Genomic DNA, 26,569 nt, shown 5'->3' on the forward strand with positions numbered 1-26,569 from the left:
TCAGTTACGGACAACTAATGGCATGCATGCTTTGCCTGTCTGGAGAATAGGGTTTTTGGCTATTTCTGGGATAAAAACCTGAAATTTATTCTTGATATCTATGACTGGCTAGTTTCACCATCCTTATGCTTTTTATTCTATTTTAAAACATGCTGCACAAAATTTATAATTCAAATAGCATTTGAAGGCTTGACGAGCCAGCATATGTAAGATGTTAATGTGTCATACTCTGTTTTAAACTCCTATTACCACAGCAGGTAATGTCCAAATCCATTCAGATCAGACTTTATGACTCATCTTTCTGAAACAACACACACACACACGCACGCACGCACACACACTTATATCCATATCTTTGTGAGGATTTACGGGCAAAAGCCTAATCCCAATGACCCAATCCCAAGACCGTTTGCACTTCAATTGCACTTACTGCAATTATTCTTCAGTAATAACTGTTTTGTTGTATATTGGTTTTCCAGAATACGTAATAATCGTATAATAGCCTATCTCTGATGAGCTCCATAAAAGCACTGGTTCGTCTTCTCCTCTGCCTGTAACTGGGTACTTTCCCCACAGTCTAAATCCAAGCATAAATCTATGCTTCATATTGCTTCTGTTTAATTTACCCAGTAGGATTAAAACAAAATAAAACACATATAAATATATTTTCAGAACATGAATTCCTCGCCGTGATAAAAAAAAATCTGTTCATTTTAAATTAAATTGCAGTGATACGTAGGAGTCTAAGTTTAGATCACTCGTGGAGCGCATTGGCTCTCTGCGTGTCCGTTTAGGTGACGGACAGTCACAAGTCACCTGCTGTGCATGCGAAATTTTACAGGGACGGATTAAAAATATCGAAGTACTTAAGCTTACTGAAGCTATACGTTCACGTTTTATCAAAACAATAAGGAATTTTGGGCATTCTGAATCCAGTTTCATTGAAATCAGAACAATTGCGCTTGTTTGTGGCGAAGTTTTGAGGAAAGCCGCGGTGTATACTGGTGACTGTAGCCGGGTCTCGAAGTGACCAACCAAGGGAGGAGTTTCACGATGGCTGGGTAGGCGAAGCTTATATCCTTTTCGCAATATCAGTACAGCATGCAGTAGAATAATAATGATGACAAATTGTATTTACTTGGTTATTTAGGGTTAAAAGTGAACTATTCATGCTATGCCTTTAATGACCAAAATTGTCTTAAACTTTTCCTGTGCATATGTCAATAGTGCATTTTATATGCTTGTTCTATGAATCACGCTTTTGTCACATGCATTTGACCTGTAAGTGGTCAGCAGTTTGCTCGCTAAAGGTAGAGTTGCACGCTTACTCCAACCTCAGCGCCTTTCATCATGTGTATTTGGAAAATAGTATCGATACATCAAAAACATAACCATGTCGAGTTAAACCTCGTTCATGGCACTCAGCTTGACAACGCGTGTGACCGTGACAATGCGCGCCTTACAAACAGGCAGGCTTCCCTTGAACACTACAAGGCAGGGATGTTACTGAGCGGCGTGGGGGACGCCCTGGGCTACCGGAACCAGCTGTGGGAGTACAACGAATCGGGGCCCGCCATTCACCAGGTCTGTCTCTGTGGAGCCCTATATTTCTTAGTAAAGGTTTTTTTGCAGGTATATTCCCTGTTCTTTGAGCAGAAGTTTGTTTATTTACATTTATTTAGCAGACATTTATTTAGCAGCATACATTTGCGAAAGCAGGGCCGGCCAGTCACTAGTGAAATCACTCTACCAACCACAGGATTTGTCCTAACCCACAGAATCACCAAGAAATATTTCTTAGTGGCATTGCATAGAACTGTTAATCACAATGGAAGTTAACATAATACATCATGGGTTAAACTTCACTGCTCCCCATCCACTGAAAATAATGTTGCTGATCATTCCTGTTCTTGGGGTTGTCAGCTGTCCCTTATAATGCAGGATCATTCTGTATAATACCGGACGCAGCGGTTTATTTTCCAATACGGGGCAATCCCATATTATAAGGGACGAGTGGCAACCTTACCTCTTCTTATACTGGCTGTTCTTAGTGAAGCTTTAGCAGTAAATATACCATGATTACAAAATGCTCAGGAGCTGCAGGAGATGGGTGGCCTCCAGGACATTTCTGTTGAGCTTCCTGATTGGCCGGTCAGTGATGACACCGTCTTGCACCTAGCAACTGCAGAGGCTCTTGCAAGTGGTGAGCATTCTGTTCACTTATCTATCCTTTTTAAAATAATTGTTATAGTTGTGGTGAACTTGGAGCTTATCTCAGGAAACACAAGCAGAAGTCAATAGATAGGCCAAGCCCATCCAACAGTGCCAACGGCAGGACAAGCCTGGCAGAGGGCACATGGGGAGGGTTGTTGGATAAGCAGATGATCTGTAGCCATGCCCATGGGAGAGATCAGGCTTATTTGTTTTAAAAGAATGATGCCATCCAATCACATATTATTGTAAACAGGAAGCGTGTATAAGTTAAGACATTTTATCAAATCGAGTTTTTCCTTGTGGGGATTGAATAAATGTCCCCACATGCTAAAACGTTACAGTTTTTTTATCACATTTTGGGGACATTTGGTCCATTTCGTATATACAAACACGCACATAGTCATACACTGAGTAAGGTGGGAATGAATGACAGTGGGAGGAAACTGGAGGACTCAGAGGAGAGAACATTCATTTTCGTGCTCACATGTTGAGATTTGGTCAAATAATGTATAAATCAATTTACTTTATAATGCCTTTCAGGAAAGAAGGGGGAAGAGCTCCTGCATGAGGTTGCGTTCCGCTATATAGAAGGCATGAAAGACATGGATGGCAGGAAGCCTGGACCTTCAAGTGTCTGGGGTAAGAAAACACAAATATGCATCCATCTGTGCTTGGTTTAGAGTCTGTCACAGCTGCTGCATAACATTCACTACCATCACTGTGTATGTACTACATGTCCCTACGAGCATACTGTAGCTTGTAAATAATGTTAAGTGATGATAAACCCAATATATGGAATTATTCACTCTCTGTTCCCAGGGGTGTCCCAGTTGAGACCAGGTGCTGCAGGGGGGTACAGAGTGCCCTATAACCCCGAGGGAACTGGCTGTGGGGCTGCCATGAGGTCTATGTGTATTGGTCTTAGGTATGGGCATGATTAAAATGTAGTCAGTGTTTGGAGCAGGGAGTTAGGGTTCTGTGCCTGTGATTGCAAGGTTGCTGGTTCAAATCTTAGAGTCGGCAGAGTGATGTTACTCTTGGACCTGTTTTACTACAGTCACCTTCTATGTAGTTTTTTAAGAATCCTTCTCTTTTCTCTGTACATAGGTACCCACACCCAGAGCAGCTCTCAACTTTAGTCTCTGTTGCCGTAGAAACTGGAAGGATGACTCACCCACATCCCACCGGCTTCCTCGGAGCGATAGCATCTGCCCTCTTCACTTCATATGCCGTCCAGCGCCGGCCAATCATGAGCTGGGGGCTGGGGCTGGTGAATGAGGCCTGCCCCATTGCCAGGAGTTTCATCCAGTCACAGAACTACGCTGTGGAGGAGACCGAGAGGGACTGGGGCTACTTCACAGAGAAGTGGAAATGGTGAGGAAAGCCATGCAGAGGCTGGATGGACAAGACATGTCCAGACAAGATAATATATAACCAGATAAGACAACAATAAAGATAAGATTAAAATGATAAGATGAGCTAAGCTAAAGATAAGTATAAGGATGAGATAAGATACAATAACGGCACTTTTCCACTGCCACCAAGAACCGAGCTGTACTTGAACCTTACTGTGAACTAGGGCTGCACGATTTATTGATTTAAAATCGAAATCGCGATTTTAAACAATGTGATTAGCAACTCGCAAAAATCGCGATTTAAGATATACATTATACAGCACGTTGGGCCCATGGTTTAAAACTGCTGTTAGAATAGTTTTACAAATTCATGCCGTGCTCCCTGTGTGACAGTCATTCTCACAAGCGCCGTGCTTCTCACATGCCAGTCATGCTCACCAATCAGAAGTGGCCCAAGAAGGCGTATAGGCCCACAAACAGCAAACACGTGAAACCCAAGGAAAATGTTACATTCGCGGTGCGGAAAAATACTGATTCCCCTACTGAGCTATAAGTGAATTGCCTTCCTATCTCATGGTCCGAGATTGTTTCAGGAAGGTCCTATCATCAATAGAACCGGCGAGCTCCTTTTAAACAACAGCTGCGATATACTTCAGCGTATCATACCTTTGGTTTTTGTTAATAGGCAATAGCATTAGTATAACGCTAACCCATCAAAACAACGAGACAGTCAGTAAAGATCTCACAGCAGCGGAGTCGGTGACCTCCAAAAAAGCCGTAAAACCCACAATACAGTCGTGTTTATGTCATATGTTTTTGTGCTTATTAAATTTAAGTGTTTCCAAAGATTAATCCCACAACAGTAATAAAATAAAAGTCTTGCTTTAACATAAATACTAAAAGAATAGATTGCTTTAATTGCTATTACAGTTGGGTATGAGCACGCCGTCTTATTTAGAAAACATACAAAATGAGACGCATATAATGTTTAATCATTCGTTTTGTATTTGTCCGAGTAACAAAGTGTGATTTTCTCTGTTCTGCACACACATTTACATGCACTGTAAAACTTTACTGTAAATTTACAGGCAATTTCTAACAGTATTGTACTGTATTTTTATAAACCAGTATCAGACTGTATATTTAACAGAAAGGCTGTAAATGTACAGTATTTTTCTGTTTTCAGCCCGCAAAAATCGTAATACAGTATCAGGCTGTAAATGTTGCATTATGGGATTGATTTCCTTCGCGCTAAATTTCTTTAAAATGTGAGCAGAGCCAGTGCCACTAAAGCACGAACAATATATACAGGACTGTCACAGAAAATTAGAATATTGTGATAAAGTTCTTTATTGTCTGTAATGCAATTAAAAAAACAAAAATGTCATACATTCTGGATTCATTACACATCAACTGAAATATTGCAAGCCTTTTATTGTTTTAATAGTGCTGATTATGCCATACAGCTTAGGAAAACTCAAAAATCCCATCTCAGAAAATTAGAATATTTCCTCAGTCCAAGTAAAAAAAATAAGATTTGTAACAGCAAAACAAAATCAAACATTTGAAAATGTCAATTAATGCACTCAGTACTTGGTTGGGAATCCTTTTGCACGGATTACTGCATCAATTCGGCGTGGCATGGAGGCAATCAACCTGTGGCATTGCTGATGTGTTATGGATGCCCAGGATGCTTCAATAGCGGCCTTTAGCTCAACTGCATTATTGGGTCTGGTGTGTTTCAGCTTCCTCTTCACAATACCCCACAAATTCTCTATAGGGTTCAGGTCAGGGGAGTTGGCAGGCCAATCGAGGACAGTGATGCCATGGTCAATACACCAGTTACTGGTGGTTTTGGCACTGTGGGCAGGTGCCAGATCATGCTGGAAAATGAAATCATTATCTCCATAGAGCTGTTCAACAGATGGAAGCATGTAGTGCTCCAAAATCTCTTGGTACACAGCTGCATTGACTCTGGACTTGATGAAACACAACGGACCAACACCAGCAGCTGACACAGCTCCCCAAACCATTGCTGACTGTGGGAACTTCACACTGGATTTCAAGCAACTTGGATTTTGCTCCTCTCCAGCCTTCCTCCAGACTCTAGCGCCTTGACTTCCAAATGAAATACAAAACTTGCTTTCATCTGAAAACAGGACTCTGGACCACTCTGCAACTGTCCAGTGCTTCTTTTCCATAGCCCAGGTCAGACGCTTCTTCCGTTGTCTTGAGTTCAGGAGTGGCTTGACCATGGGAATACGGCTATTGTAGCCCATTTCCCGGACACGTCTGTGAACAGTGGCTTTTGATACCTGAACTCCGGCTTCAGTCCACTGTCTTTGAAGCTCACCCAAATTCTGGAAGCGGCTCTTCTTCACAATGCTGTTAAGTCTGCGGTCCTCTCTCTTGGTTGTGCAGCGTTTCCTGCCACATTTCTTCCTTCCAACAGACTTTTTGTGAATGTGCTTTGAAACTGCACTCTGTGAACAGCCTGCTCTTTTGGAGATTTCTTTTTGTGTCTTACCCTCCTGATGGAGAGTGTCAATGATGGTCCTCTGGACAGCAGTCAGGTCAGCAGTCTTCCCCATACTTGTGATTTAGTTTACTGAACCAAGCTGACTGTTTTTAAAGGCTCAGGGAAACCCTTGCAGGTGTTTCGAGTTAATTAGACGATTCAAGTGATTAGTTAAATAGCCTGCTAGTATAGTTTTTCATGATATTCTAATTTTTTGACATTGGATTTTTGAGTTTTCCTAAGCTGTATGGCATAATCAGCACTATTAAAACAATAAAAGGCTTGCAATATTTCAGTTGATGTGTAATGAATCCAGAATGTATGACATTTTTGTTTTTTTAATTGCATTACGGACAATAAAGAACTTTATCACAATATTCTAATTTTCTGTGACAGTCCTGTACGTTGCATATAAAATGACAGGATAATGCAGCAAAAAGACGAAGATAATACATTTTGTCTGTGACGAAGAGAAATGAAGTTGGTAGCAGATGGATAATTGTTTTCCTGAGCATTGACACGGTAAGACACCGTCGACTGTTTTATTCGATTGCATTTCTGTTTGCACGAGTGGAAGATTTTTTTGATCGGCGTGTTAATCCTGTCGTTTTCGACGATTGAACATCTAACGTTACATCAAAATTTTAATGCCCGAAATAAGTGTTGTGATTTAACGTAACGTTAACTTAGCCTGCAACGTTACACGTAATGTTAGGTTAAAACCCGAGTGAATAGTTCAGTCTGTTCTTAACTAACTTACTCACAAATTAACTTTGATTTATCTTTTATTTTGTCATTCGGACGACCTGCATTTGATTGTCTGTTCATTTATATTTCAGCAGTTACTTTATCTGATAAAGATCGACCGAGCGCCAACGTAAGTTAATCTTAAAAGTTAATTTTACAGTTATAATTAACTTGTTCATAAAAATGATGTGGTGTCAGTTCTGTGATAGTGCATTTGAATCCGTCTTATCATACTGTCAGCACATGAAAATGCATAGTCATGTTCCTAATGCTTATTTTAAATGTGGTATTCCTGATTGCCCCAGAAGATTCAAAAAGTTTGCTGCTTTTAAGGCTCATATATTCAGGGATCACAAAAAGAAGGACACAAAGACGTCTGCTGAGCAATTAGGTAATGCTTACACTTTAGTCTGTGACATTGGTGTCTGTCAGGAAAGATGTAGTGATTTAAGAAACTTCATTTTACACCTGAAGTCTCATATCAAAGAAGGCACTAGAGTGCCTTGCCCATTTAAGTGTAATAAAAGCTTTTCTTTTGCATCAACACTGACCTCACATATATCCAGGTATCACTGCAACTCCTCAGCAGATAGGTTTCGCCATAATATACTACATTTGAATTTTTCAGTGCAGAGACCACATGGTGAGGAATGCAATGTGGCTGAAGACTCAAATGCACTGTCTGATTTGTTTATGGATTGTGGTGATAGTGAAGAGCAGGTGGATATTGCACTATTGCCAGATAATGCAAATGAATCACTTTTTTTGAAGAATATGGCTCTGTTTTATCTCAAATTGCAGGCAAAGCACATTCTCCCATCATCTGTAATTCAGTCAGTAATTGAGGGGCTGCAGGACATCCATGATATTAGCCAGTCTCATTTGCTACACATGGTAAGTGAAAAATTAACTACACTTGGCATTTCTGAAACTGATGTAAAGAATGTTGTAGACATTATGAAAACTGATGATCTTTTTCGGATGTGTAATACCCATACACTACACACTGATAAGAGGAGAAAGTCTTTCTATAAAGCCAATTTCAAGTATGTTGAACCTGTCCCCATCTGCCTTGGTAAAAACGAATCTGGCAAGGAAAGCTTTGCTCAGTACATTCCCATTAAGCAAAGCTTAGAAGCTCTGTTCTGCTGTAAATCAGTTATAGAACAACATAAAAATTCACGATCTACAGTTAAAGCAAATGATGTCCTCAGTGATGTATGGGATGGCAGTAATGTTGATGACAATGTGCTGTTAAAAGATGATACAGATTCGTTGGCTTTAATCTTGTATCAAGACGCTTTTGAAGTGGCAAACCCACTTGGATCTGGCAAAAAAAAGCACAAAATTCTTGCTGTTTACATGACACTTGGAAACCTGTTGCCTTACTGCAGGTCAGGAATTGACCACATGCAGCTAGTTCTGCTGTGTAAGGAACAAGACTTTAAGTTTTTTGGCCAGGATTTGGTTTTTGCCACTCTGGTACAAGATCTTAAAGACCTCGAGGAAAATGGGGTTCGGTTAGCTGATGGAAAGGTTCACAAAGGTACACTATGCGCAATAGCAGGAGATAACCTTGGATCCCATTACATTGGTGGCTTTGTGGAAAATTTCAGTAGAAGTAACCACTTCTGCAGATTTTGTGAAATTGACCGCCAAACATTTCTTTCAGCACCCCTGACAAAGGCATTAACGAGAACTGTAATGTCATATGAACAGAATCTTAGGGATTTGGATTCAGGTGCAGCTGAAATTGCTGTTGGTGTCAAATGCAATTCTCCATTTAATGACCTAAAGTACTTTCACGTATGCCAGCCAGGATTACCTCCCTGTCTAGGACATGACCTTTTTGAAGGTGTTGTGTCATTTGACCTTGCTTTGTATGTGGATCACCTTGTAAATCAAGAGATGCAGTTCACTTACACTGAACTGAATCGCCGCATTAGCCAGTTTAAGTATCTGGGGAATGATGCACGTGATAAACCAGCTAACATTACTCAGGGTACTGGGAAATTAAGTGGACATGCAGTGCAAAATTGGTGCCTGCTCAGGTTTTTACCTCTTTTGGTAGGGGAAAAAATTGCCAATCCAACTGAAAATGAGGTGTGGCAGTTAATACTTCAACTTAGACAAATAGCAGAGCTCATCTGTGCTCCTGTAATTACAGTCGGTCAGATTGCTTATTTAGCAGTTCTAATTGAAGAGTATATTGAGACTAGAAAGATGTCTTTTCTAAGTCATCCACTTAAACCGAAACACCACTACATGTCCCATTACCCTGAACTCATTGAACGTTTTGGTCCACTCATTCGCTTGTGGACGCTGCGTTTTGAGAGTAAGCACTCGTACTTTAAACAGTGTGCCAGAAAATTGCACAATTTCAAAAACCTGAGTGCTACATTGGCAGAAAGACATCAGCTTCTGCAGGCTTACCTAAATTCAGGAAGCATTTTCCCTGAAAATGTTGTGGCAGAGAAAGGGACAGAATTTCATGCAAGTGACTACAACGATGACATTCAAGGATCTGTTGCATGCTTTCACTTTGAACCAGGGAATACACTGGCATCAAATGAAGTGACAGTGAAGGGCACACTTTACAAAAAGAACCTGCATGTCATTTTGCAGAACAATGATGAGGGAATTGTGTTCGGGAGAATTCAGTTAATTCTTGTTCATAACAATTCCAGTGTGTATTTTGTCACACAAAAATGTCAATCTTTTTGTCTTGTAGACCAGGGAGTTCATTGCTTGACATCTCAAGATAAGGGTTATTTGTGCATAAACCAAGACAGCTTACTGGACTATTACCCACTTCCTAAATACTCTCTGTGTGGCTTGTCAGTTATTGTTCTCCACCATTCTTTCCCAATTCTAGAATAATGTCTGGATTGAAAGAAGCATTGAAAGATGCAGTACTGTCAGTGTTGCCAAGCCTGTCTCCAGATGTTATCAGTCAACTGGTTGAGAAGCTCACGGATCAGGGAGTGGAGGGTTTAGATGATTTGATTTATGTGAAGGAAGATGACATTTTGGAGTTCATCAGACCTATTCAATGCAGGAAACTTCTTAGTGCCTGGCAAAATCAAGGTAGAGATAAGATTGTTTATTTTAAAAAAGTGATAATTTAAAATGTTACATTGCATTACAGTACTTTTTCTGACAGATTTTTTTGTTGTACATAATTTACAGAAAAACAAAACCAAACTGTGGTTTTGCAACCAGTTGATGTTCTCCCATTGGTTCCCTGTGAAGCCAGCACTACTCCTGATGCACGTCCATCATGCTCCTCAAGCACATCAGCAAACAGTCCAGGATCAACTGGTGTTTCACATTCATGGGCTGAAAATTTCAAAGTTCCCTGGAACGTAATGCCTGCAGGTATACAGAGTGCTATTGAGAATGACCAGAGACCTTCCCCAGCTGACCGACGACAAATGATTAGGATCCTTGCTGATGAAATGAAGAAACATGAGGAAAACCCAACCAGATCACAGTGTCTAACTGTTACTCAGCAAATAGTCAGAAGGTATCCAAAAGTGTTTGCTGACATGGTAGGTGACAGGCAGATTGTGGGTGGATATGCATCTCTTCTGTCACAACTGAAAGTACGAATAGAGCATCTTAATCGAAAAAGTACACTCAGTCATCATATGACACAAAGGAATGAAATTGGAAATACTAAAAAACGAAGTTCCACTGATTCTTATGGCTGTACAAGCTGGCAGCCTATTCTTCCACCTGGTGAAAGTTACGAAAGTATTGAAGTTAAGCGTCAAAGGATGGAGGAGATACATCGTCATGAGGGAATCTCTGGAGCACAGAGAGGGGACATTTGCAAACTCATGGAAGAGACCTATTGCCTCCAGCGTAAGATGATTAATGAAATCCCGTCCCATACCATTGCAGATATAAGAACCAAATGGCCATATCTCTTTGCACAGAGACATATATATGGCCATTTTGAGATGCTTACAGACAAAAAAGTGCTCAGACTTTTGGAATCGTCTATTCAGGAGGGTGGACCAAAAATTGTCCAGTTTTTCAAAGAAAAACCAACTAACGAGGATGTTCGGAACACACTCTCCAGTGATCAAAATGATGTTGCTGCTATGGTCCTACAACTACTTCTCGCACACTTCAAAGAGAAATTAGATGGTCTTATCCTTCTGACAGATGTAAGTAGAGATTATTCAAAATTTCACATTGATTTGCAGCATGTTTTATTGTTTGTTTCTGTTGATGATGGTTGTACTGTTTTCTTTTACATTTTTTTCAGGAATTTGCAACACCTTTGGATGTCCAGCAAGCGTTACCTTTGCCAGAAAGTCCACGCCTTATAATTCTTGGTAAGTAAACCTTAAAGCGATACTTTAAGGCAGGAAACAAAATTACATCATGTTTTTTTATGTTAGTGGAATTGATTTTGAAGGTAAGCTGTCTTAAAGGCAGAGTAGATCATTTGGAAAAGGCTAACATTTGCCTGCTACCAAAGCATTTATACGATCCCTCCCTCTAATGAATCACCATTCAAAGTCACGCCTCCAAAACACATGGGTGCACTCGTAATTTTGAAAACATGAACAGTTCCCGATCACACGCTGGGTTACGCTAATGGTGAGCTAACGCGTAAAGTGAACACAAACTACATAAGTAACATATGTTATTACACAACCCATCATAATCGGAGCAAACAATGTACCTGCCTGTCTTTTCTCCAGCGTGTAAATGCAACACATGTTTAGCGTAGTATGACCGTTTTTGATCTACTTTTTTTTTTTTTTTTGTGGCAGTTTCAAGAGCTGTCTTTTTTTTGTTGCTCTTTTGGAACTGCCACTTGGAGGAACAGAGGTACCTGCACTCTGTCCACCATTGTCCTGCTACATGCACATCACACATGAGCACGATTGATAACGTATAATACACATGACGAATCATTGCCCTCGGTCCAATGTTTTTTGATCCTATATCTTTCACACACGATATATATATTATGATAATACCGATGTTTCACTTTACTTATTGATTGCTATCAGGATGTTAAGAGACTTCAAACCAGCATGACAAAAATGTTTCTGGACAGGATTGCCTACCTTGCCTTTATCTTGCTTTAGCATTACCTCCATTTTAGCAAAGAAGCTGTTCCTTTATATGGTGAAAAGTTCACTGCTACAAATGGAAATATACATTATGGTATTTCTTTGTGAAAAAATAACCTTAAGTGTTTGTCTGGTTAAAAGAAAATTAAGTAATGAATGCTGCAGAAAGCTATACTGTAGTTCTTTTAACAGTTATGTTGATTAATTTATAAACATCTAAATAACATAACAGAAAAAGAAACAGTAGGTTTTTTTAGTTCACATGTTTTATTAATCCTTTTTTCATTTTCAGGTCAGTCTCTAAGCAACCAGCGGTGGATGTTGAGCGTGGAAGGTCAGGTTGTGTGTGAAGGAGAGCAGCCCAACATTGTCTCTGGTCTTGCAGCGCTGTTTGCCTCATTTTACAATTTTAACCTCCAGTATCAGGAAGAGGCAGCATGCACCCTTGAGTTTATTCAGAGGTTAGACACTTACGCATTTGCCATTTATATACACAGTGCTGCTCAAAAATGTACACCCCTCTTGCAGAATCTGTAAATAGGTGGATAATTTGGGAAAAATTTATGTTTATTTTAATGTGGTCTTGCACAGAGGAAGTTATTGTTAAACAGAAATGTTAAAGTTCACACAAAAAAACTGAATTTCTAAACAACCCAGTGCAAAAGTTTAAACACCCCTGATTCTTAATACTGTATGATAACAATGAATGTTTTGTCATAGTTGTTTAAGGGTTTCTTGTTTGTCCTGAGTCATTTATCTGTCCACTGGTTTTGAGAAAAATAATCCAGAATCTTTTTCAGCGTTTCTTGATGTTTGAATTATGTCCAGTATTAACAGTATGATGTTACGGTTCATCTTTATACATTAAAGACAATCAAGAGACATACACAACTATTACAACAGATAGAAACATTCAGTGATGCTTATGAATGCAACACTATTCATTTAAAGTGAGGAGGGTGTAAACCTGTGAAAATGATGTAAATTGTTATTGTTTTGTATATATATTTTATTATTTAGTAATGTCCTTTAGAACATTTAAAAATTCATATATGTTTTTCAGGACATTAAATATAAAAAATTACACCAAAACCATTGTAATATTTCAGATTTTGATTTTGAACAAAAAGTTATATATATTATATATATATATATATATATATATATATACAATGTTGATCTTCCCCAGTTAACAATTGTTTACACCTAATAATACAGTTAAATTGCACTATTACTATACTATTATTTATTTGTTTTTCAAAATAACTGTGTAAAATAAAAAATTTATGCATAACTTGCATTCATGTTATTCGGCCTTTGTTCAGCAACTGGGAGTACACAGAAGTATGCGATTTATATTTAAAGCAGAACATGGTTAACAAAGACAAAATGGAAACTTGTTTGATCCACGTTTTGTCAGTAAAGTGCAATGACTGTAGCATAAAATTTTAATTTTAGTAACTATATCCAAACAAATTCTTGAAAGACATCTCTCGTTAAGAGAGAGATATAAAAATAGGCATAAACATTATACTAATTTTTGTTTTTTTGCCTTGTAGACGCTTTCTCGACATCAACCCAGAGCGTGGATCTAAAGCCAAGAAAGGGAAAGTTACGTCAAAGAAGACTGGCCAAATTGTGCAAAAAAAGAACACTACTGTGCACCCACAGGTTTCCTCTCTTCTGAGAAAACTTACAGACTTTGAATGGAATTTTTAGACACTTCCACTATCCACTGTAATTGAACTAAAAGGAAGTAAGGTATAATGCTGTTAACAGTATACAAAAGTACAGCTGGCATTTCTTTATATAATGCGTTTTTTTCCTGCTGACTCATTTTATTTTTTGCACAATTGTAAAATAATTTAAAACCTTTCGATTAATTAGAAGTTAATTTGTGGAGACTACTGAAAAGTTAATTTGTGGACAGTATACTTGTTAATGTTCTGTTAACTGTTCAGTGAATTTATTTCGTACAGCTGACATTTCGACCAACATTTTCTGGCCTTTGCTTTTGAGAAATAAACATGTTAAGTTCTAAGACCTTTGTTTTTTATTTCCATTTGAGACTACTGATAAGGGAAAAAAGTAAAATTTTCTTGTTTTAAGGAAAATTATATTCTGTGTAGAAATACAATTTAATGCAATATATAACACATTGTAATATTGTAAAATTAAGTAGCACAACAGTTTAATACAGTACTTAATAAAGGCATGCTGCCAGAATGTATATTAAAAATTGAAATGTAGTTTACAGTTGTGGTTCTGTAAAAAAACAGAATGTGGCTGGCAACCCAGCTGCCAGTGTTGTACTGTAAATTTACAGGGAAGTTTTACAGTACCACTGTAAACAAAAATTAAATTACAGCATGATACTGTATCTGGCAACTACAGTACAATACTGTAAATGTAGTTTACAGTTGTGGTTCTGTAAAAAAACAGAATGTGGCTGGCAACCCAGCTGCCAGTATTATACTGTAAATTTACAGGGAAAAGTTTTACAGTGTGTATGTAAGTTTTATTACTTTGTAAATAGTCTGTAGGGTTTGCAAACTGCCTTAACGTTTTTGATGCAGCTAACTTTAAGTTCAGAATGGAATAAGATTTCTTGCGTGAGAGTCTGAAAGAGTTTGCAACCATGAACACGTACATTTTTTGTTTCACTTGAATTGATTTGTATAGAAAATAACGTATACAGTTGTTAAAAAGCGGAAACTTCGACCAACATGAAATCACCAATAAACGACTAATTATTTTTATTAAACATTTTATAAAATGCATACTATGTTTTAAAATTTCCAGCTTTACAGTTTCAGGATAGAACAGCCACTCTAGCTGTTATGAACATTACGGTTTTTTGAGTGTTATTAGTGTTAATAACACCAGCTAACAACACAATAGTGCAAACAAAAGGGCTGCATACACCGAAATTGTTCTTGCTTGTTCATTGGCGTGGGAAAAGGCGGTTCTAGTGTTATTAGGAGAGTATTAAGCGTTACCTGCAAGATCACTATTTTTCTTTTTGCTGCAATTGTTTTCATTATTACTTCATTTAACTTGACACATCACATCTTTTAATTCTCATCCTTGCATTAGAATATAGACCAGTTAATACTGATGGTATCTCATGCTGCATCATATGTTTTAAAATTACTACATACTGAATATTGAAATTAAGCTTGACATAGGAAAAAAAAAAATCACAAATCAAATCGTAATCGCAATTTCTGTCAGAAAAATCGCAATTCGATATTTTCCCCAAATCAGAACTCCGGATCAAATCCTAAAAAGTTCGAGTTGTGATCGAATTTTCCCCATAAGAAATAATGGAAAACCAATTACAGTGGTACCTCGGTTCTCGAACTTAATCCCTTCTGGACTCCGGATCGAATCCTAAAAAGTGTGAGTTCTGATTGAATTTTTCCCATAAGAAATAATGGAAAACCAATTAATTGGTTCCCAGCCCCCCAAAAATACACCTAAATATGTTTTTTTTTTTTTAGCATTTAAACACAAAATGAACTGGATAAAACAAGAAGAGCATATACTGTACTAAACACATCTAAGCATATTTATCAAAACAGTAATTTGTAAAGTAAGAAAATAGATGTATCCAAACAATGTGTAAAGTAAAAAAAAACAATGTGTCCTGCCCCGATCGTCTGCTCCTTCCGTGTGCCACGCCCCCTCTTTAACCCCGTGTGGAATCCCGTGTGATCAGCTGTTTCTAGTTGTTTTCATTAGCCCTCTGTATTTCATCCGCGTTTCATTTTCTTTCCCCAGTCCGGTCATTGTATTGTCCGTCTGCGTTTTGCCTGCCTTACCTGTAATTAAACCACGTATTCCTCGATACCCTGACGTCTGCGTCTTTGTCTCCGTTCTGTCCCCGCTCGGCACAACAATATTATTATAATTAAACATATTAATGGTTTATTAATAATATTAAAATAATGAATAAGAAATCTTTATTTTAAAATGTATTTCATTATATAATAATAATTACGGTTACTGTCTGTCATTGTCTAAGTGTATTTTTACTGTCTAAATATATGTATTCAGCTAGTGTAAACATGCACGGTGCTATCACAGCGAATGCGAGGCTGAGACTGAAGCGTTACCCTTTGTTTCCGCTGAAAGACGTGCGCGTGACTCATTTCCCCGCTCATACAAGTTTGACTTCGGCGTTCACGGTTTGACTTCTGAGATTCAGATCGAGCTCCAAGTATTTTTTTTTTTAACTGGTTGGTTCGACTTTTAAGAAATTCGAGTTCTAATGAGTTTGAGAACTGAGGTTCCACTGTATTATATTATATATAGGGCTGTCAAAAATAACGCGTTAACGACGTTAATTATTTTTTTGTTGTTAATTACGTCATTTTTTTTAACGCATTTCACGCATGCGCAATGTGACGAATTATTTGTCAGGAAAGTGGTTGGGGAGCTAAAGGCGAGATGGAGCAAGGTGGGCCTATGGACGGATTTAAATATAAAAAGAATGATGATGGTACAGTTAACAAGTACAAGGTTTTTTGCAAGATTTGTAACAAGGAGTTTCAATTTCACCGGAGCTGTTCAAGCTTGAGGTAGCATGTCAACGCCAAACATGCGAATGCTGGGCCGTCAAGTGCAGCAAGTGGTTTGCGCCAGACCATGCTGGATTTTCGCAGACCATTAACACAATCAACCTCAGATAATTTGACCGACACAATACCAAAATGGATTGCAAAGGATTGTAGAGCCATTAGCATTGTAGAAGACTCAGGCTTCATGGATGTTTTGCAAGTGGCGTCTCAAGACTCATCCTATAAGCCACCGTCAAGAGACACAGTTATGACGAAAATCCACAAGCTCTATGAAAACGAAAAAGAAAAAAGGAAAGAGGTCTTGGCTCAAGTAAATTATATCGCCCTGACAGGAGACCATTGGACATCAGTGAGTAACAACAACTACGTCGTAACTGCACATTACATCAGTGACGCGTGGGAACTGAAGTCTTTTGCGCTGACTATATTAAAAACTGAGGAGCATCATTTTGCGGAGGCTTGTAAAGAACAGTTCCTGTCTGTTGCACGTAAGTGGGACATCGAGGGCAAAACGACAAGCATTGGGACTGACAGTGCACGCAACATGGTTGCCGCAATTCGACTTACACGCTATGAACACATGAACTGTGTCGCTCACATGCTGCAGAGAAGTGTCACCGTGAGTCTTGCTGACAGCGGCTTTGTGAATGCTTTGGTCAAGGCTTGCAAAGTTGTCGGTCATTTTAAGCACAGCCCAGCAAATGCTGCGGAGCTTCAAGCACAACAAGTCAGCCTGGGAAAGAAGCAAGAGCCATTGATCCAGGATGTTCCAACACGTTGGAATTCGACACTGGAAATGGTCAAGCGCTTGAGCAGCAATAAAGAGGCTGTCATCGCAGCCCTGGACAATCAGGAGCACAAACTCGTTTTGCCGACCGCAGCAGAGTGGGATAAACAGCAGAGGCTGGAGACACTTTTAGAGCCATGCAGGTAAATCAGTCTGTAGCCTATCAAATAACATTACCTTGATTATTTTCTGGAATAAATTAAACCAAGTTAAATATCAATAACATGTATGTATGTAAAAAATAATGATAATAATAATAATAATAATAGTAATAATATGTATATGTTGCTAACCTCTGTTCTAATATTACACTGTTTCTGTGTGTGTGTGTGTGTGTGTGTGTGTAGGTATGTAACTGAGCTCCTGGGTGGGAAGGCCTATGTCTCCTGTTCTGTGGTACTACCCTCTCTCTGCCACTTGCGTCTCAAGATGGAAGCCTGTGATGAGGACCCTGCATACAGTATGTGGTGAGATTCAAGACCAAGTTCAAGGAGGACCTAGCATCCCGTCAAGAACAGCTCAACAATGCATGGCTCCAGATTGCTACAGTATTGGATCCTCGTTTCAAAGACTTGAAATGCCTGCCCAAGACAGACAGGGAAGAGGTGTGGACCACACTTGAAGGAATGCTGCAACAAGAATCACCCAGAAAGTCTTCACAGACACATGATGATGGGCCACCCAGTAAGAAAATCAGCCTTCTGCAAATGTGCTCAGATTCAGAACCAGAAGATGAAGAGGTCCAACCTGCCATACACAGGTACAGAGCAGAGCCCACCATTAAATTGGAGGACTGCCCCTTGAGGAGGTGGGCATCTCATTCAGGAGCCCATGAGAAGCTGGCCTCACTAGCTCACAAATATCTAGCCACTCCTGCAACCACTGTTCCCTGTGAACGACTTTTCTCAGTTGCAGGTCACATTGTGAACAAGAAAAGGTCAGCTTTACTTTTTGGAAAATGTGAACAAGTTAGTTTGCCTCAGCAACTGGCTGAAAGATGATAAAGCTCAGTAGATTTGAAAGGTGATGTGCAAACAAAAAGACCAGTTTCAGTGCAACATGTTATAGTAGTTAGGCTTGCTTGAGCAACTGGATTAAAGAATGGAGGTAAAGGTAAAAGATTGTTCATTTGGTTTGATTCACAAAAACGCAACAGATGACTCAAATTGTGCATGATAAAAATGTGGTAGGCCACTGTTATGATTTGACTACCTTTATTGCTTTCTGTTCAATTGAATACTGTAAATTGTACATCCTGGTTAAGAGGAATGCCAAAGAGGACATTGCAAAGACAAATATTATGGTGTGTAGTATGTTTCAGCTTGATTTAAACCACCATTATTTGGCTGTGTTAATAAACAGATATAATATGAAAATTATGTATCTGTGTCCTGTTATTTATCTTTTGGTATGCATTTCAGAAAAAAAAAATGGTTAGGATTCAGGTGTAGTTGCAAATAGTGATTAATCCTGATTAATCCACTGAAAATTCTGATTAATCTGATTAAAAATTTTTATCATTTGACAGCCCTAATTATATATAAATGATTACTCGATGAATTGTCAGATTAATCGGTAAATTACGCGATTATTAATGTAATCAGTAGTGACAGCCCCAGATGTAACTATCATATAAATCAAAATCAACATAATAATTAAGTTTCATGAGTTCCCCTGTCAAATATAACCTTTTGAGCTCACAGTACTATGTAGGCTACCCCTCCAGTATATGATGGTTTGTTTGATTTTAAGATAGGGTTGCAAATGGGTGTAAACTTTCTGGTAAATTTCTGGAAACGTTCCATGGGAGGTCTGGTTGCAAAGGGGTGGAACATTTCCAGAAACCCCATAAACTTTCCATGGGAAATTAAGTTGGGTAATTTTGGAAATATCGAACCCGATGGAACTTTCCGCGAACTGTCAGATACGGCAAAGAAAGCGAACTGGATGAATAATACAACATGGAATATGACTTATAAGCAGTGCATTTTGATGCAGATGCTTATTTTGGGTGATTTTATGCACACATAATTACTCACAAGCACTTAGTTACACGATATCACTATCAGTGCCATCAGGGGGCAGCACCTGACTCGGTGGGTTAAGCCTGTGTGCCTGTGATCAGAAGGTCACCAGTTTGAACCCAGCTTCGGTACATTTGCGGCCCTTAACCCACAGCTCTCTGGGTGCGTAACAGGTGGCTGCCATCAGAAATGTAAGCTAGAATGATAAACTAAAGCTGTGCAATGGAAGCAGAAGAAAAGTATTCAATTCAATTAAATTTATACAATTTAATTTTATTTGTATAGTGCATTTTCACAACATTACATTGTCTCAAAGCGCTTTACATCATCCCTGCCCAAAGCCCCTGGTGAGCAACTTAACAGGCGTTGGGACATATTCACACAATTGTGGGTGGCATCAGGTGGTCAGAATTAAACTTGCGGAATAAATGGGGGATAACAAATTATTGTTATTATGTTCAATAAAACTCCAGCATAAATTCTAAGATAAATTTAATAGATCATATATTTATACCTGCAACCTCTTAAAATCTTTATTCCACCCTCATGCTACCCCATGTCAAACATCTTAGATAAGAACATAAGAACATAAGAAATTTACAAACGAGAGGAGGCCATTCGGCCCATCAAGCTCGTTTGGGGAGAACTTAAGTAATAGCTCAGAGTTGTTAAAATCTTATCTAGCTCTGATTTAAAGGAACCCATGGTTTTAGCTTCCACTACACTAGCAGGGATGTTGTCCGATGTTGTCAGAGATTTATCTGTGGATGGTGGTGTCATCTGCGAATTTGATTATACTGTTCATACTATGACTGAGTATGCAGCCATAGATGAAGAGCGAGCAGAGTATTTCGCTGAGCACATGGTCTTGTGGGACACCGGTACTGAAGGTCAGACTGGAGCAGGTGCGTGTTCCTAACCATACATGCTGGGCTCTGTTTGACAAAAAGTCCATGATCCAGATACAGACTAAGGTACTGAGGCCCAGGCTCAGGAGTCTGGAGACCTGTTTGGCTGAGACCACTGTATTGAATGTCTCCTGATATATAGTGCTCAAAGAATATCGTGGGACACTTGCTTTATTCTATAAAAATGCTGCAAATTTATTGGTTTCAAAACAAAAGTCCATTGACAAGCAACGTTTAATGTATCTGCTTATATCTTCTTTTTTTTTTTTTATTAAGTGTCATAATTTTTTTGATTTACTCCTTCAGTTGAGGTGGTTCGGGCATCTGTCTAGGATGCCTCCTGGACGGCTCCCTGGGGAGGTGTTTCGGGCATGTCCAGCCCGGAGGAGGCCCCGGGGCAGACCCAGGACACGCTGGAGAGATTTTATCTCTCGGCTGCCCTGGGAACACCTTGGGATTCCCCCAGAGGAGCTGGAGGAGGGGGCTGGCAAGAGTGAGGTCTGGGCATCCCTGCTTAGACTGCTGCCCCCGCAACTCAACCCCAGATAAGCGGCAGAGAATAGATGGATGGATGGGACTCTTTCAGTTCTGTTCTTGCCATTTTGCTAATTAATTAATTGCAATTGTAGTCATTGGGAGTACTATTTCAAAGGTGTTACTATATAAAACCCCCCAAGGTGACTGCTTATCAATGAACTTTTTTAAACTATAATTTGGGTTTCAGTTTAATACTAATTGAAATGAATCAGCTTAGAACTATTGGTTGTTTCTAATGTGATATATTTTTTAAAGTAGTGATTTTTGTTACAAAGCCAATAAATATGCAATATTTTTACAGAATTAAGAAAGCATCCCAAGACTCGTTGAGCACTGTATGTGTTCACTTGATGTACCTGGGTTAGGGCTGTATGGATGGCTATAGATCTATTGTTTTCCTTGTATGCAAACTGGGCTGATCAAGGTCTGGAGGGGAGGGAGGCTAGCTTTAATGTGAGCCAGTACCAGTCTTTCTAAACATTCTGAAATTACTGTGGTAAGGGCGTCTGGACAGTAATAGTTTAGGGAATTTACTGCAGTTTTCTTGGGTATTGGTAGAATGGTTGTTGATTTAAGGTAGGTTTGGATTGCTGACAGATACAGTATGCTGCTGAACTCTAAAATCAAAGGTTTAGAAACTGTCTTTCATTCTTTCACTCTCCACTGTCCTCCAATAAGGTACCTGGCAGAAAGAGGCCTGTTGTCTGGAGTGGGACCCATCTTCTGGCCTAATCCCTATGGACCTGAAGAGAGGGACCTGGCCTATAAGAGCTTCAGCCTGGCTGGTTGGGCAGGCCGCAGTGGGCATGATGCACCAATGATTGCACTGGATGCCCTGCTGGGGGCAGGGTCCGACTGGGCCGAGCTCATGAGTCGTGCGGGTTTTCATGGAGGTTAGAATCTACTTTCCCGTAATGTGGATTCCAAAATTATTGGTACCCTAAAGTGGAAATGCACAAAAAAATACTATAAATAATGCCAAGATGCAAAAAAATATTGTACTTTATTAATGTTTTAATGGAACCAACCAAACCAAAATCATACATTTATTAAAAAAGGGCACTGTTAAAAAAATCACCAAAAATAAGGTTTCATAATTATTGGCACCCTTGATTTATTGCTTGGTGCAACCACATCTGCAAGGATAACAGCATGGGGTCTTTTTCTGTACTGTTTGACAAGGTTAAGGCAAACATTTGGAGAGATTTAGGCCTTTTCAATATCAGTCACATTCTTGGGTTTGTGCACATCAGCTGCCCTCTTCTGTTTAGCCTGTGGGCTTTCCACGAGATTGGGGTGTGCCTACTGAGATGGCCGTTGCAGAATCTTGATTTTGTTGTCGCAGAATTTGTGTAAATTACAAGGTGTGCTTTGGGTCATTGTCTTGCTGTATTGTCGACTTATGGCCATGTCAGCCAGTCGTCAGCCATTAAGTCATTACAGTAAAATTCCATTATAGTGGACTCACTTATGACGGAAAATCGTAAGTCTGCTGGTCCCGGCCGTGCACCTTTAAGAACATGCAGAAAAAGCATTGGATATAGCGGACTCGCATATAACGGAATTTCGCTTATAACGGACAAACAATTTGGTTCCCAGGGCCGTTTAATGTATCTTTTAGCTGTAGTTTTGTTCGCTATAATGGACATGCAGGCTCCGCCTACAAGGCACGTGGCGTGCCGGTGATATCCAGCGCAGATACGTAGTCGAGATTATTAATAGTCACGCATCTGGTCAGGTAAAGTTGGATTACTGCATGTACAATATAATAATCTATACCACAAGTGTGTCTGCTGAGGTGTAGCATGAGTAAATGGTGTCCTGTAGTTGTGTTCTGGGAGTACAACAACTCTGGATATAACGGACTTTGGATATAATGGACTGTTTTGCCAGGTCCCTTGAAGTCCATTATAACTGGATTTTACTATATTCCTAAACAGTGGCCAGGACATCCATAATTAAAACATCTCAAAACATCACACAACATATTTCATTGTGGTGCCGTTCCTTGTATGTGTGTCAGTTTTGATGCCATACATGCTGATGCTGTTTTTGCAAATTGGCAGCACTTTTTGTCTTGAGGTCCGGAAAGGCTTCCTCCTTGAAACCCTACCAAAGGGCCAAAAAGGTTGCGGTAATAGAGGTGGTGTCTGATGGTGCTTTTTGAAACCTGGTGACCCCAAGTTGCCACCAAGGCCTGTGATCCTTTCGTGGTGATTCTTGGGGAGTTTTTGCTTCTCTCTCCATCCTCCATCTATCCTGGTGGGTAAAATGTGTTTGTATGCCTACCTGTCAGGTTTCCAACTGTCCCATACTCTACATTTCTCAGTAATTGCCCTGACAGTAAATCTTCTGTGGATTTTCTTGTAGCTGTTACCAGATTTATGAACATGTACGACTACTTGTCTCTTGTTTCTATAAGTAAAGTAATGAAAAGTTCCTTAAAATTTATATTAATTTCAATAATGTGAATTTCATTCCTGGTTTAAATTTGGTAGATTTACAATCATCTTTAGGGGTGCTATTAACTTTTTTTTTTAGATTTTTCATTAAATTAATAAATAATTTTGGTTGTTCTCACAGGAACATTAATAAACTACAATATTTTTTTGCAATTTTAATTTATCTCTGTAATGTTATTATTCTTATTATTATAATTCTGGAACGCACTGTATATGCCAAACTCAAATGAAAACGGACATTGACGTGGCCTCCCGTCCGGCAGGTGACAGTGACAGTACTGCCGTGATCGCCTGCTGCTGCTGGGGACTGTTGCACGGCACTGAGGGGGTCCCCGAGAGCAACTACAGCAAGCTGGAGTACAGGGAGAGGCTGGAGAGCAGTGCAGAGAGGCTGTACGCGCTGTCGCATTGAGAGCAGAGGCGCACAAAGGCCCCACCCAGGTCCTGGGATCGCTGAAGGAGTGATAAACTACAGAAAGCTGATGACTTACCGTGACGATCTGCGAATAATCACACTTAACAATTTACAATGTGTTTTTGTAGTATAATGTACTTATTTTACAAAAAGACATTTTCAGCCATTTTTGATTAATACTGTTAATATTATTACTTGATTAATATTATTTGTTGCTTTTCTAGTTGTTAAAGTCAGATAAAGCATCACAACCATGTACAAATCTCAATAATGTGCAGGAAATGAAAGGTGTTGATTTGTAAATGTAATGTGCACATGTTTTATTAACCATCTGTATCAATAATAAACTACAGTATTAGATGCTGAGTACTGGCCCTTACCTGATAATGCCCACAAGTAGTAGCAGTTGAGTAATGATGAGCCTGAAGACAGTTGAGAGCCGAATAAATGATGACATGCTCACCTCCAAAGATTTCACAGTATGCAAAGGTACTTGTACACTTTTTGAGTATGTTATTTATATGATGTCATTTAACAGAGGCAGGTCTATATTTGCATGATGCAAATGTTTCGTGCAAATATTTTACAGTACTTTTGCGTAAAGCATTTTATTACATTTTCTTTCCTTTCCTGAACACAAACAGACTTGCTCTGGAATTGTACAATGACAATAAAATTGATCTGAATTCAGGGACATGAACAGAGAGGACACAGATCAGATAATGAAGAAGAATATGCAGTACAAGGGTACAATCTCAACACCCAAAGTTACAGTCTGGCTCTAAACTTAAAGGCTTACAGTACCTTGTTACCTAAAATACCTCACAAATAGGCTATAGTCAGGGTTTATTATTCTCCAAAAACATTGTCCATTTTAGTAACACCCTTATTTTTTTTATCAGTTTAGGAATTAATGATCAAGTTTTCATGTTGTACTTTAATTCCATTTCATTCCAGACCACATTAATAACAATCCACATTGCAAGGATTCTTATGAACATACATGACTTTAGACATTAGAACCAATGATTGTAACAGTTTCTGTTTCATTTGTGTTGTTTTATGCAATCATCCAGTACAGAGGCAATTTGAGTACTGATACAAATAGCATAGTACCAATAAGAAAAGTTCTAGAGTATAATAGCTGCATTTTATATTCAAACGTCATAATTCCTTCAATGACGATAATGTATTAAAATCATGAAATATGTAAAAATGCCTTGACCAGGAGAGTACTGGGTGGTTCCAGATGAAGCCATGCTTCTCTAAAAGACCCTTGATCTCAATCGGGTGAGGGATGATCCTTGGTGCTGACCCTGCGTCATGAGCAGAAACTGATTTGCTATAACAAGCGGTTTACAATCAGTTCTATCTGCACTATCTATTAATTATGAATGAGGATGTGGATCATGTATTGACAACGCAATGTAAAGCAAGTGCAATTGTTACGTGCCGTAAGTGTTTTGGATGTGTTTACAGGACACCTCAGTCTTCTGCCTTAAGCTGCACTCGCCAGTTGCTGCTTCAGCCCGCCTCCCGGTTTCCGGCCACACCTCTTCCGCCCTCTGACCCTGGCCCTGTGTTCTGGTCGATGAGGATAAAGCCTGTTGATCACATCTAGCTGGAGCTCTTGCTCAAGTCTCTGTGTGCGTTGGTTTACTGTTTTCTGATTGACTTCTGTGTATGACTGTTTTGGTTTCTCGGTTTCTGACTTTCTGCTTCTAACTGGGAGTTAGATTTAGTCTTTGTCATTTTGTTTTCTCTTGTTTTCGTTACCTTTAGAGTTAGCTTAGTTTAGGACGTGTTCGTTAGCTGTTTTGTTTGTTATTTTGGCCTGGGTCACTCCCGAAGTTTGTTGCACCTTGTGTTTGTAAACGTGTCTGTGAATAAATATAAAAAACTACAAAAAAAGATCCCTTTGTTTCCTGTGTTCCCTTTTCCCATTCCCTGGTTGTCTCGTCTTCCCTTCTCCCTTTCCCTTACCTTTCTGTCAATCCTCAACCCTAGACTGGCGATCATAACAGAAATGGGGGCTCGTCCAGGATCCTTGCTTTTTTCTTGTTTCTGTCTGCTGTTTTCCAAGTACAATGGTACCTCTGTTCTCGAACTTCTTGAAAGTCGAACAAACCAATTTGACCTAGAACTCGATCTGAATATCAGAAGTCCAACCGTGAACGCTGACCTAGTATAAATTGTACACGCCAGGAAATGAGTCATACTACAATGTAATTCTTACTTGAATGATTTCTTCACAGACTGGACGATTAACCAAATAAAGCAACGCAACATTACAGTAACTAACAATAAATAAACCACTAACTTACGTGTACTATTAGAGCATTTATGTAATTTATTTCAACTTTATTTTACCAGGTAAATTAACTGAAAACCAGTTCTCACTGCTTTACGTGATATTCAGGAGAAATAGCAGATTACGCATCGGAACTGCCTGGGATACAAACGTCATGCGTGTAACTAAACTCTTCAGCCAATAAGGGCAAAGGTGTGTCGTCACGGAGGCGGTTCCAGTTTGTGCAGCCGGGTGAGAGGTCGCAATGCATCTAACCATAATGCATTGCGTCAGGATCAGAATGCGTTGCTTTAAGCCAGCGATGTAAGCAAGTCGAACGCACCCAATGACCGGACTGGGGAAACAAAACTGAAACGCGGACTTAATACAGAGGACTAATGACAGCAACCAGAAACAGTTGATCACATGGGGATCCCACATGAGCTTAACGAGGGGGTGTGGCACACGGAATGAGCGGACGCTCGGGGCAGGACAGGGGTAATGTTGGGATAAGATCTTTATCGTTTTGGAAGCCATTAAGAAAAAAATGCTCTTCTTGTTTTATCCTGTTCATTTTGTGTTTAAATGCAAAAAAAGAAAAAAAAAACATATTTAGGTGTAATTTTGGGGGGC

General features: G+C 39.3%; 2 protein-coding genes and 1 pseudogene across 6 annotated transcripts; all 3 read left to right on the forward strand.

The window, feature by feature from the left end:
- Nucleotides 1-738: 738 nt before the first annotated feature.
- Nucleotides 739-24,012, forward strand: adprh (ADP-ribosylarginine hydrolase). Its single transcript, XM_023791226.2, has 8 exons — nucleotides 739-1,061; nucleotides 1,470-1,584; nucleotides 2,095-2,203; nucleotides 2,755-2,853; nucleotides 3,034-3,139; nucleotides 3,322-3,588; nucleotides 21,448-21,662; nucleotides 23,495-24,012. Exons 1-8 carry the CDS (start codon nucleotides 1,054-1,056, stop codon nucleotides 23,641-23,643), a joined length of 1,068 nt encoding a protein of 355 aa, XP_023646994.1. The 5' UTR covers nucleotides 739-1,053; the 3' UTR covers nucleotides 23,644-24,012.
- Nucleotides 6,507-13,971, forward strand: LOC111845841 (uncharacterized). Of its 5 annotated transcripts, none has more exons than XM_072712699.1 (8): nucleotides 6,507-6,609; nucleotides 6,927-6,964; nucleotides 7,636-7,728; nucleotides 9,710-9,921; nucleotides 10,024-11,009; nucleotides 11,111-11,180; nucleotides 12,223-12,391; nucleotides 13,490-13,971. In XM_072712699.1, exons 4-8 carry the CDS (start codon nucleotides 9,714-9,716, stop codon nucleotides 13,647-13,649), a joined length of 1,593 nt encoding a protein of 530 aa, XP_072568800.1. In that variant the 5' UTR covers nucleotides 6,507-6,609; nucleotides 6,927-6,964; nucleotides 7,636-7,728; nucleotides 9,710-9,713; the 3' UTR covers nucleotides 13,650-13,971. The 5 variants fall into 5 exon arrangements, with proteins under 5 accessions (XP_072568800.1, XP_072568804.1, XP_072568801.1 ...); XM_072712700.1 differs by having other exon boundaries at nucleotides 6,514-6,609; nucleotides 6,930-6,964; XM_072712703.1 differs by lacking the exon at nucleotides 9,710-9,921.
- LOC140590928 (E3 SUMO-protein ligase ZBED1-like) lies at nucleotides 14,443-18,676 on the forward strand (annotated as a pseudogene).
- Nucleotides 24,013-26,569: the final 2,557 nt, after the last annotated feature.

The sequence above is a fragment of the Paramormyrops kingsleyae genome, chromosome 5, assembly GCF_048594095.1.
Source record: "Paramormyrops kingsleyae isolate MSU_618 chromosome 5, PKINGS_0.4, whole genome shotgun sequence".
Lineage (NCBI taxonomy): Eukaryota > Metazoa > Chordata > Actinopteri > Osteoglossiformes > Mormyridae > Paramormyrops > Paramormyrops kingsleyae.

Excerpts from the sequence above, each read along its gene's own strand:
- adprh (XM_023791226.2), top strand. Across the intron at positions 2,854-3,033 it reads TGGACCTTCAAGTGTCTGGG|GGGTGTCCCAGTTGAGACCA; the intron begins GTAAGAAAACAC and ends CTCTGTTCCCAG. Across the intron at positions 3,140-3,321 it reads TCTATGTGTATTGGTCTTAG|GTACCCACACCCAGAGCAGC; the intron begins GTATGGGCATGA and ends CTCTGTACATAG.
- LOC111845841 (XM_072712699.1), top strand. The coding sequence starts at position 9,714 with ATGTCTGGATTGAAAGAAGCATTGAAAGATGCAGTACTGTCAGTGTTG. Across the intron at positions 9,922-10,023 it reads TAGTGCCTGGCAAAATCAAG|AAAAACAAAACCAAACTGTG; the intron begins GTAGAGATAAGA and ends CATAATTTACAG. Across the intron at positions 11,010-11,110 it reads GTCTTATCCTTCTGACAGAT|GAATTTGCAACACCTTTGGA; the intron begins GTAAGTAGAGAT and ends CATTTTTTTCAG.